The sequence below is a fragment of the Mustela nivalis genome (genome assembly GCF_964662115.1).
Source record: "Mustela nivalis genome assembly, chromosome: 19".
NCBI classification, from domain to species: domain Eukaryota; kingdom Metazoa; phylum Chordata; class Mammalia; order Carnivora; family Mustelidae; genus Mustela; species Mustela nivalis.
The window spans coordinates 22171874-22184038 of record NC_139038.1 but is presented as its reverse complement, the minus strand read 5'-3'; the positions used below and the strand labels follow the sequence as shown (position 1 = coordinate 22184038).

Genomic DNA, 12165 nt, shown 5'->3' with positions numbered 1-12165 from the left:
AAAGAGCCGGGACAGTCAGCGTGCAGATCAACTGAGATGATACAACTTGGTTATTTCATGATTTATTATGTAAGGCTTTCCGTATTTAAAATAAAATCTCTTTATATGGTTACATATGTACGATTCCAACTATATGACATTCTGGAAAAGGCAAAACCATGGAGACAGTAAAAAGATTAGTGGTTGCTAGGGGGTGGGGGGGCGGGAGGGATGAACAGGCGGAACTCAGAGGATTTTTAGGGCAGGGAAACTTATTCTGTGTGATACTATAATGGTGGATACGTGTCATTGTACAATTGTCCAAACCCACGGAATGAACAGTACCAAGGGTGAATCCTAATGTAAACTGTGGGCCTCCTGGGGATAAGGATGTGTCCATCGTAAGGAACACAGGACTCTAGCGGTGGTGGTGGGGGGGGTGCTTACGTAGACGCTGATAATGGGGGAGTTTAGCTGAAATTTCAGATCAGGGGTCGGCTTCACAGGTGCGAAGATTTAAGCCTTTTTAAATGCCCCATGACACCTCCATTCTAATCCAGCTGAACTCTGGCCCTTCCTAGCACCGAGAACCTAAGGAAGAGTGAAAGGAAGTTTCGAATGAAGGTCCTTTTTAGCCCAGTCAGCTCAGGGCACGCTATTGTCAAGCAAATGTCACTACACCGGGAAGGAATGACTCACAGTCACTGCTGGGGGGGGGCGGGGTGGGGGAGGCAGGAGGGAGGCGTGGGGAATAAAGAGACAGAAACCTGAAATGCCTAGCTCCTGTGTTTTCAATGAAGATGTTTAGTTGGATTTAATTTAAAAAAATTTTTTTAAATTGTTTGATTGGGTTGTAATGAGAAATGCAGAAATTTCCAAACCCTGGGCTGTCTTCCTTCCAATTACTGATATCATAGAAACGGTAATGATAATTGATAGGTATCAACTCTAGTTATTATAGCGTTCTTTTGAGCCAAAATCAAAGCCCTTGACATGTATGCTCCGTCAATTGTCTTTGAATCAGATGTTATATTTGACTGCTAGATGGTTAAAATAAAAGCAGATTTAATCTGTTGGTTTTTTTTTTTTTTTTTTCAGATGGTTCCCGGGAAAACAAACCAATAATTGATGCCTTTTACCGAAAGAAATGCAGTGAAACCCTTAAGGGTCTGTCACTGATTTGAACAATTAGGCTGCACCAAGGAAGCCTGTTGCTCTGTAACCTGCTCTGCCCTGGGTGCACAAGCCTCCCTTAGCTGCTGGTGTTCCAGGCTAACAGAGAACCGGGCTACTCCGAGGCAGAAATGAGGCACATGGGCAGGTGGGTGAGTGGCCCAGTGGTTGGGCCCTCAGGAGCCAGACTCCCCGGGTTTGAGCCTGCATCCCCTGCTGCAGGAATCTGCAAGTCTCTTGTCTCTCTCTGCCTCTACTTCCTCATCTGTAAAATGGAACCAACCATATTGCCCACCTTTGTGAAGTTTCCCTGAGCAACGCATACAAACCATTTAGACAAGTTCTCAGGGCTCAAACCGTATCATCAGCCTCTGCAGTGGTTTTTGAGGAGGTCAGGACATAGGTCAGGACACAGGTCATAGGTCAATGCCACACATCATTTGGCAGTGGGCAGGAGTGAGGGGGTGCAGGAGAGGAGTGGGGGGATTGAGACAAACTATGTTTAATCCTATTAACTACCCATATTTGTGTACCCACATGTTTTACCATGGGTGTTGGGTGATGACAACCCACAGGTTTCTACTATGATGTTTGTGGTAGAAAAAATTATGGGTTTTGCTGTTAGAAACCAGGAATTCATCTTAACAGGACGGTGCATTTCCAAACGAGCGCGGAAAGATGCGGTCTAGATGGATATGCGGAGGGTGGCAGGGACCGTGACAGCACGGTAATTGGACCAGTGGCCGTGAATTATCGCCCTAGACAGAGTTTCCATGCTAATGGGCTCTAGCTGGCCCTTCCGTAGCAGGACGCGATTTAACTTTGTATTATCTTCCCCAAAGCATCAGGCAACGTGTTCAAGAAAACGCAGACTTAAAAAACACCTACTGGGGCCTGTGCACCCAACGGGCCAGCGGGTTCCCTCCTTCTCTTTGAGAAACTGCCCATACCACCATATAGCCCTTCCTGACGGATGGCTGAAAAAAAGTCACCTCGCTCCCTGTGGCCACAGCCCTCACTGGATCCCAGGGACCCTGAGCCACACTGGCCGATCAGCTTCTCTTTCCTGGGCCCATTAGTTTCTCTTAAAATTCCAGGAGAGTCTACATTTGGGAACTAGACCTGGAGAACTGAGCGAGACAGTAGCAAGAAGCAGGGATAGCAGCCAGGTGGCGGGGCTCCCTAGATGGAGGCCATGGCCGTTGGTTTCCTGGAAGCTTCTTTGTTCTGGCTGCACTTCCTGCCTTTGGGTGCCGATGACGTACACCGAAACACACCACGTCTTCCTAATGAAGACTCCCTTTGCTCACTCTGGCTTGACAAGCTGCTCGCAGCAGGGCAGAGGCTTAGAAAACTTGACTTCCAGATATTTCCTTTTCCTCAGTATCATTAATTTTGCCAGGGAGAATGGAGCCTTGTCATGTCTTGTTTGCTAATGCGCTCTCTTCTGAGGAGTGAAGGTAGGGGCTGGGGAAGAACAGCAAGTCATTGCGCTGAGGAGAGTTGTGGAAACATCGGGAAGGTGGAAGGGCCTTGCCTGGATGCATGAGTTGGCAAAACCACAGCTGCAATCAGCATTGCATATGGAAAACGAGGGCCTGGGAGGGGCTGGGAGGAAGGTGCCATCATCAGGGAGCGAACCAAAGAGAAGGCAGGGATCCAAGATCAGACAGCAAATGTCTAAAGGTTCCCTGGAAGAGGATTAAGGGAACAGGTAGCAAAGACTGTGAGCTGTCTGTGAACCATAAGATAAAGGAACTCACCATATGGTGCAAGAAGATAGCAAAGCAGGTTCAAGGAAAGGAAAGCACTTTTGTCTGCAGGATTATATAACCACGTCTAATGTACGGACGGTAGGTGCGCAAGCGACTCCACACCACTAATGAGATTAAAATTAGGAGAGACTCCCACATCAGGAGCTCCAAAAGACTTAGGAAAGGCCTTTGTTATGGGTTTGAAGAAACTGTCTTTTCATTTCCTCAGGCAATTTCTTCCTGTCTCAACTCAGGGCAGCACAAAAGAAGACACCGCTGGGTCTGGGACTCGGAGCTCTGGATTGCTCTCTTGTGCACAAACCCGGGCTCGTGCGAGTTAAGCCTGCTTCTGGCTTTTGGGGAGACAAGGCTGGGGGTCGCTGAGGATACACGGCTGGGTTGCTCATGCTGGCAGCTGGCGCACACTTGAGCCACACTCGAATCAAAGTCGGGGGGTGGGGCTGGGGCACAATCTTTTTAGGGGCTCATGAAAGCGTTTCAATTTCTTTTAAAACCACAAGAAAAAATGGGCTTTTAGGTGGAAGAAAATGCCTTAACGTATTATATTAATATATTTGCCCTTATCCCAACGCAGTCACATTAAGATATCCTTTTTACCTTTTTTTCCCACAGCAGGAGAAGGGACCCACAAATGCCATTAAAGCGGCTCTGTAGCAGTTCTGAAATTGCTGTTTCAAAGAACACTCGACTAGCCGTTGGGTGGAGATGAGTGGACCCCAAAGCAGAGACAAATGTTGTCGGAGATGGAAAGAGGCAACAGGAATCACAAAACCTACTTTCAAGTATTGGTCCTGCCCCCTTCCCACTGTCTGGCCTGGGGGAGGCTAGTCAACTTCTGTGATTTAGGATTTCCATCTAAATATAATAGGGTTAATGTCAGTAAGTCCCCTGCAGGGTTGAGCTGAGAATACATAAGATGAAATGCATGAAAACCCATAGTCTAGTCCCAGGCAATGCCTACAAGCTCCATCAGAACTGGAGACAAAGGGGAAAGGGTGTGTGGAATTAGAGAAGGAGGTGGGTGTAGGTCTGGAGACCTGGAGGTCAAGGGCTGATAAGGAACCAGCTGAGGAGTTAACTGCACATGCTAGAGATGCCTCCTCTGGCTTGGAAGATCCTACCAGCCAAGGTCCAGAGAGGAGGGGGAGGGGCAGGGCTGGAAGAGGAAGTCCATTTCAGGAGCCTTCTCAGGAAACCTCACAGGATTCCCAAGGCTCACCGGACCCGTGAACATCGGCATAGGACAGGAGATTTTCAGGCACAGTGATGGGGGAGCGCCAGCAATCTGGAGCCGTCCGTCATTTTAGGCATGCCCTTTGTCTAACAGCAGGGGCTCAGAGTACAACCAAGGCACGCAAACTCTGCTTACACTCAGAGGGGAAGAAAAGGAGGCGGGGGATGAGAAAATAAGAGGAAACACTGTTAACCTCCTAGGATATGTCCATGACACGGCGAGGTGACCACTGTTGGGACCAGGGATGCAGGGGTTAAGTATCAAGCAAACAAAATCACATGTATCTAAACCAAACCCAGTCTGTTAAATGCCACTGACTAGCTGTGTGACTTTAGCAAGTTATTTTAATGTCCTGTTTCTCATATCCTCATCTGTAAAATGCGGATAACGGCAGCCACGCTAGAGCGGGAGTGTGAGCCAATACAGAGAAGCTCTTACAATGGTGCCTATTACTATTAAGGACACAAACGTTAGGTGGTATTGTCACCATCATCACTACCATAGAACAGATGTCCCATGAAGGTAGATACTTCTGTTTTGTTCACAGCTATTTCCTCTGCACCTAGAAGAGTGCCTGGCACATAGTAGCTGCTCAACAAATCCCTGTCCAGCTGAACGAATCCTTAGTTATGCCTGTCGGTGGGCAGTTTATAAAAGTGAGGCCTTCTCCTGGGGGGTGGGGCATGGGTTCCAATCTCAGTCCCAGTTCCTTGCCCTCATGTCTGCCCTCCGCTGTCATAAGCAGTCACGGTGCCTTGTGCTCCGATCTGGAGAGGAAGAGGCCTGGAGATCATGGATAAAAACTGGGAGACGCGTGTTTCAGAATCTGTTGAGGGTAGAAGTCCCAGTGCAAGAGGATAGGGCGTGGGTGAGGAGGAAGTGGAGGCAGCAAATCTCAAAAGGGTAGTTTCAGTCCCTGGATGTATTCAGTGAGGAAAGTATGGAGGGGAGGGTCGCGACCCCAGGGAAGATTTTTAAGGATACAGGAAATGTTGAGCATGCTTCTCATCTAAAGGATGTGGAGGGGCGCCTGGGTGGCTCAGTGGTTAAGCCGCTGCCTTCGGCTCAGGTCATGATCTCAGGGTCCTGGGATCGAGTCCCGCATCGGGCTCTCTGCTTGGCAGGGAGCCTGCTTCCTCCTCTCTCTCTCTGCCTGCCTCTCTACCTACTTGTGATTTCTCTCTGTCAAATAAATAAATAAAATCTTTAAAAAAAAAAATAAAAAAAAAATAAAGGATGTGGAGGACACGGAAGATCAGACACGTTCTGTACCTTCCAGATATGCACAGAAAAAAGAAGCAAAAGACCTCGTGTTCTAAAAAAATAACAATAGTAATGGAAGCGCCAAAGTCTTTTGTGAACATAAGGTCTTGAAGACAGTTTTTCACAAAACGGGACACTTGTACCATCAGCAGTACAAAGACAAAAGCAATCTTCTTTTAATAAATTCTCCTAAAACATATTAAAATAAATACACAAGTGGTAGATCAAGCGTGTGATTTTATATATATATATATATCCTTTTATAGGGCAATGCTAAGAGCAGAAAAGGAAGTTAAATCCATTTAAAGAAAAATATGTAAGATAGCAAGGGGGTGTGTACATAACAAAAAAAAAAATAAACATGTGCATGAATAAACGAGTATTTGGGAAACTTGGCCAAGGCTATTTTCAACGCTGTTGTGCAGTCTGAATGTTGAGCTAACGGGATTGGCATCAGCACCTTGGACAGTGCCACCAATGTTCTAAGTCCCTAAGGTTACCTTATTGGAAGGGGCTACTTCCTAACTGTCAAGTAGCCTCCTACTAGTAATACTCAGGCACTAATGTCACCAGCCTCCTGGACCTTATTCCAGGAAAGCCAAGCACTTGGACAGGAGACTGAACGGTGTCTCACCTCTCCGTTTTTTATTTTAAACCTTCTTAGACGCATACAGATCAACAGGCCTGAATGGGACTTTCTGAAGAAACTGGGTACCCAGTTTCCAAGGACTTTCTACTTTTTTCCTTTTAATTTCATAAGCTGCTGACTTCTTCCTACTTGATTTATTCCTGGCTTCTGCTAGGCTTCAGGAAAAGCAGCACTAACACCTGGCATGTTCCATGATTTGAACACAAGGAAATGTCACCAAGAAAGAGGAGTCTGAAGTGTTTTCTTTATGGAGCATGATCACCTGGAAGTTCGGAGGGCTCTTTCGTGTCCCCAAGAAAAATTCCATCCAGAGCCGAAAAGTAGGGAGTGTGGTCAATGCTACTAACTTTTCCACCAGAATTGTTCTCCGAGCCTCCCTTGCACGGAGGCATGGCCACGTGATTAAATTCTAATAGAGTGTAGGCTGAAGTGATGGGTGTCACTTCCAAAGTAAGACTTTTAAGAAGCAGCTTGTACCTCCTCCATACTTCGCCCCCTCCGCCTTCGGAATGTAGACAAAACAAGGCAGTAGAGATTAATGGAGTCATAGAAGATGGAAGGGACCTGGGTTCCTTAGCCACCATATGGAGAGAGTGGGTGAGGTCAGGAACACCCATCTCAGACTATCACATGAATGAAAATGAAGCGTCCATGGTGTCCGACCGAGTGTACTTCTGGGGATCTACTTTTGCACAGCAGGGGATTCTACTCTATTACAGGAGCGTGGGCACCCTGGCCACCACCCAGATCAACGAAGCCTGGCTCGAGGAAGGGGTCAGGAAGAGACCTTCTGAGATTTTCGTTGACTCCCTCACCTCCACTTTGCGAAGCTAACTTGACTCATCCTTAATAGAGCCCAGGAGCCACTTTCTCCTGGAAGCCCTCACTGACGTCCAGACAGGGCCAAACCCACCCCGCAGGCCCTCACAGAACACATCAAGCACCACGGGTGCGCTGTTTTATCCGTTAGTGTGATTTCCTGACTAATGTTTGGAGCCCCACTGCATTTTAAAGGATGCAGTTTTCAAAACCTCACAGAATAGTACACTGCTTTCTACGTCTTATTGCGTGTAAATTTTACCCTAAAAATTACCAAAAACAAATACTGAATTCTAGTTCAATGATATGTATGCGGAAGCATTTTGGGGTAAAGGGTAGCAGTATCTGCACCTTGCTTTGAAATGTATTAAAAATGGGTTGAGGGGTGCCTGGGTGGCTCAGTTGTTAAGCATCTGGCTTCGGCTCAGGTCATGATCCCAGGGTCCTGGGATCGAGCCCTGTGCCAAGCTCCCTGTTCAGCAAGAAGCCTGCTTCTCCCTCTCCCACTCCCCCTGCTTATGTTCTTGCTCTTGCTGTCCATCAAATAAATAAATGAAATCTTAAAAAAAAGATGGGCTGACAGTGGCGGACCTGAGGGGCTCAGTTAAGAGTCTGACTTCAGGGGCACCTGGACGGCTCAGTGGGTTAAGCCTCTGCCTTCAGCTCAGGTCATGATCTCAGGGTCCCGGGATCGAGACCTGCATTAAGCTCTCTGCTCAGCGGGGAGCCCGCTTCCCTCTCTCTCTCTCTGCCTGCCTCTCTGCCTACTTGTGATCTCCCTCTGTCAAATAAATAAATAAAATCTTAAAAAAAAAAAGAATCTGACTTCAGCCCGTGATGTCAGGGTCCTGGGATGGAACCTCTCGTCAGGCTCCCCACTCAGCTGGGAGTCTGCTCCTCCTCCTCTTTCTGCCCCTCCCCTAGCTCATGCTTGTGTTCTCTCTCTCCCTAATTAATTAATTAAATCTTTCAAAAAAGTGGGTTGACAGAGAGACAGAGGGATAGATGGATAGATACGTGATAGAACAGAACCAGTCAAATTCTGATTGTCGAATCTAGGCAGTGGTATTATGGATGCTCACTCTATAATTCTTTCAACTTTTTTATATTTAAAACTTTTTTTTACGATAAAATATTGGGAGAAAATTCAATGAGAATAGGGACCATGAGTATATTACATGAAAATAATTATTCTATGTACATTATATTTTATATTATTCATCATAAGGCTCTAGGACTTGCTTCTGTTTTAACTGATGACGTGTCATAGTCATCGTTCCGTGATAGCAGACAGGCAGACAGACAGAGATAAGACAGACGTCATTCCTTTGAGTATATCATGGAAATCTCCGTAAGGCAGACATGCCAAGAAGCCCTGCTCTAGCAAGATAACCCTTCCAGGTAAACGCCTCCACCTCTCCAGGCAAGTAAACTCTCGAGACTGTCCTTGGTTTCAGAGTTTTTGAAATGGGGCTTACTTGCTGGGAACTCCACAGCCTTCACACCTGCGTTGCCTTGTTTTATTCCCACAGGTCTTAGCAAAAGGCACGTGTCACTCCCTAGCCACCCCACAAATGAGGACCATGCTCAAGGGCACATGTTTTGGGGCCAGATCGGATCCACACTGGAGTTGCCAAGGATTACGCTCTGTTTTAAAGGACCATCGAGGTTTTTTGGGGATTCTGTCTGGCTCCCCTGACATACTGTTGTTCTCCACTGTGATCTGCGTGAGACTCCATCCCCAGCCTGGAATAGAAATCCCAATTATTGTAACGGTTTCCATGGAAACATATGATCTATTTGCTCTCATTTCCTCACTGTTCCCGGATGACCCATTCTCCCATTTCTCCACCCCTCCCCCACACCACCCAATCCTGATCCTTTCCGTAAGGCCTCTGGCACTTCCACTCCTCAAGCAAAAACTCTCCAACCTGTATTGTTAAGTGACCAGAAAGGAGCAGAGCTCTGTGTAGAGGACGCGAGCCCTTGCAGTACCAAGGACAAGAATAAAGACGTGTATTTATACGTGTTCATGTAGCACATGGGAACCAGAAATATTCAAATTAGATGAACAGAATATTTGCCTCTGGAGGGCAGCAGCAGTGCGGGGGCACAGAAGATGTGGACTTGGGTGGGAGCAGACATCTCCATGCTTATCCTTTCAATATAATTTTAATTATGAACCACAAGTAGATATTGCTTATTAAAAATATAACTTAATTTCTACAAACTTCCCTACAGGCCATATAATTAGAACCACTTCTTCCTTTAGGCCACATCTGTCCTTATCATCAAAGCACGTCCCTCATCTTTGACATCTAAATGCCCCTGGTGTTCCTAACCCTTTAAATCTCTTGACCTCACCTGTTTGGGTTTTTTTTCATCCCCTTCTTTTCCACCTGGGGTTATGCCTCTCTTCCTGCTCTGACTTCCTTTCCAGCCTGGTCTAGTTGCCATTTTAATTCATTTACCCAATATGCTTTTACTGACCACCTGCCATTTTAATTCATTTACCCAATATGCTTTTACTGGTCACCCACTGAAAGATTCCACTGGATCTGCAACAGGCATCTCTCTTCCCAGAATCCTTGACTCCCTCTTAATCTTCTGGCTCGCTGATCCTGCTAATCTCTCCCGTAGCTCAAACATGCCACCCACTTCTCCATGTCCACACCCAGCTGCTCAGAGGTGCTGGCAAAAATCACACAGAGGCACGGACCACTTCCATCACTGGCTTTAGAAAGCTCCTCAGTAATCTTGCTGTGTTTTCCTACTGTCATTCCCATTTCGTGCCCAAGCCCTGAACATGCTGGACCACCATTCAGATCCTTATTCCATCTCAGCAAATGACCCTGTGACCCACAGAGAAAATCGTGCCTTCTGTCCAGGCCCTGAATGGATTCAACCCACAGGCACCGGAAGGACAGTAGTGAACAGGACAGAGGTCCTCCTCTTGCGATGCTCAGTTCTTAGAAGAGAGACAAAGCAATAAAAAAAAAAAAAAAAGGATACCTTCTGATGACAGCTGCCAAGAGAGAGCAGAATAGAATGGGAAATGAAAGCAAGGCAGAGAAGGTGGTTAGGGAAGGCTTCTCGGAAGAGGTGTCATCTAGGTTGTGAGGGGAAGTACAAGGAGGACCCCAACGTGCAAAGAATAAAAGGAATGGCATCACAGAAGCTCTAAGAGAGCAAGGAGATTTGTATGTTTCAAAAACCCAAGGACCACTGTGGCCAGAACACTATGGGTGACAGGGACAAGAAAAAGAAGTCGCCAGGCAGAGAACCTGATAAGATTATCAAGAACCATGTAAGCCAAGAACGTAGTATGACACTTACTCTGATGGGATGGAAAGTCGCTGGGGAGTTTTAATCAGGGGAGTGCCTTGACCTAATGGAACTCTGACAAAATAACTCGTTGCTGCTACATGGGAAGTGGACTGATTACAGGTACAAGACCGAAAGCAGGGAAGCCAGTTAGGAAATTCCGCGGGGGGTCAGGGGGTACGTGGGGGAGCCTAGATTAGGGCCGCATTTGTGATGATGGAGGGAAGTCAGTGAACGCGTGGCCTGCTTCGGTAAAGGATCTGTTAGGATTCATGAATGGGTTTCACACGACTGGCGGGGAGAGGGGCCAGGTAAGAACAACTCCAGGTAAAGTCCCAGACTGGGGGCGTGGACTACAGAGATGGAGAAGAAATTTATATTTTTCTGCACACTTGAGTTCACGGTATGAGATTTATATGAGACATATTTGTGGCACGCCAAGGGATTAAAAGACTCGAAACAACACTAAACAACTCAGGAATACTTACACCACAATCTCAACTTCAGTAAAACAGTGTCTCCTAGTATCTATAAAAGCATCCAGAACCACTCTACGAGTCCCCGGGCCATCCTTCAACTCCCTTGCTGTCTGAAAGGAATGGTTTCATTCTTGGCTGCAAAAGGGATCTTTTCCAAAAGGCACATCGGATCGTGTCACTTCACTGCTTAAAATCTTTCAATGGCTCCCCACTGCACTGTGGATAAAATCCAAACTTTTCATCACAGCTCACAAGGCTTTGCAGGATCAGGCTCCTGCCCGTCTCTGCAATCTCACATCCTGCTACCTTGCCATGCTCATGACATTTTGGCCCCAATACCCTCTGATGGTCCCTAGAAGATACCAAACCCTTCTCTACCCCAGGACCTTTGCACTTGCTATTCTCTCTGCTGGCAACATTCAATTCCTAGCTCCTGGAATGGATAGCTAGCTCAGGGTTCACCTTCTCTGATGGTCTAAGTGGGTCCCCTCTTGATTTTTGGGGGGCCCATAGCACACTATCCCTTTTCGTCACGGTTTTCATTACAAACTGTAGTGTTGTGTCTATTTCCTTTCTACTCTCTCCGTCGCTGGAATGTAGGCCCCATATAAACAGTAAAAGTCCCTGCCTTGTTACCTATCCTCCTGGAGTGGGAGCCACCCCCACGCCACAGCATACCTTGCCAAAGCTTCCTTTCCCGAGCACCATCAGGAAGTTAAAATCAGTCAGTTTCATTCGGTCTCTGTTCCCGTTGTTGTCAAGTTTGGATATGGTGTTGGTCGTCTTTTCTTCCGGAGCCTTGGTCCCCTGACTGATCTTGGCTCTCTGAGGGAGGAAGCACACAGAAAACATCATTAGGGTTTGAGGACGTCCCTGGAGGAAGTCACAGGTAGCTGCCGTGAGCTCTGCTTCCTGGAGCTCGCCCCGTCCCCCAGTCTGCATCTCCACGAAAAGCAGCCCGAAAGCTGGGGCCCACCCTTGACACCCCTGTTTCTCGTTTGTCCGTCCTGCCCCAGCCACCACAGGGAAAAGTCCTCACTGTCTCCAGAACTGACCTGCTTTCCATTTTCGCCACGACCTGCCAACATGGGGCACCTGGAGACCCCACCTCGGTTCCCGCCTCACTGGGCTTTTCAGGCAACCAGAGTGAGCTTTCGCTTCTCCGTACCCAACCAGGTCACCAGCTGCTTAAAATGCTTCCGTTCTGGCTCCTTAGGTTTAAGATAAAGGCCCCAGTGCTTTCACGGGTCTACATGGCCCAGTATGATCAGGTTCTCCAATCTCCTCGCTTCTTGGACCCTTCCCTGTAATCCAGCTCCATGCCCCTTCCACATCCCACTCAGGGCCTTTGCACATGCTCTTGCTGCTTTGAGGGTGGCTACTGTCTCCTCTTTGCCAACTGAGCTCCCCCTGCTTCCCACGTTCCCTTCCCTAGGGAAGCCTTCCTTGATTGTCTGTCTGGATTAAGTG

At 47.4% G+C, this 12165-nt stretch overlaps 1 protein-coding gene and 1 long non-coding RNA gene across 5 annotated transcripts in view; one reads left to right on the top strand and one right to left on the bottom strand.

Annotated features, from left to right (window-relative positions):
* Nucleotides 1–12165, bottom strand: part of PRKCB (protein kinase C beta) — a 322427-nt gene that overhangs the window by 73508 nt on the left and 236754 nt on the right. For all 4 annotated transcript variants that reach the window (XM_082714812.1, XM_082714813.1, XM_082714811.1 and 1 more), the window contains exon 9: nt 11374–11520. In XM_082714812.1, coding sequence (XP_082570938.1) covers nt 11374–11520 — 147 coding nt within the window. The remainder of the gene's footprint in view (nt 1–11373; nt 11521–12165) is intronic.
* LOC309855016 lies at nt 463–7712 on the top strand. Its single transcript, XR_014306566.1, has 2 exons — nt 463–5179; nt 5397–7712. It is a non-coding gene; the product is annotated as an uncharacterized lncRNA (long non-coding RNA).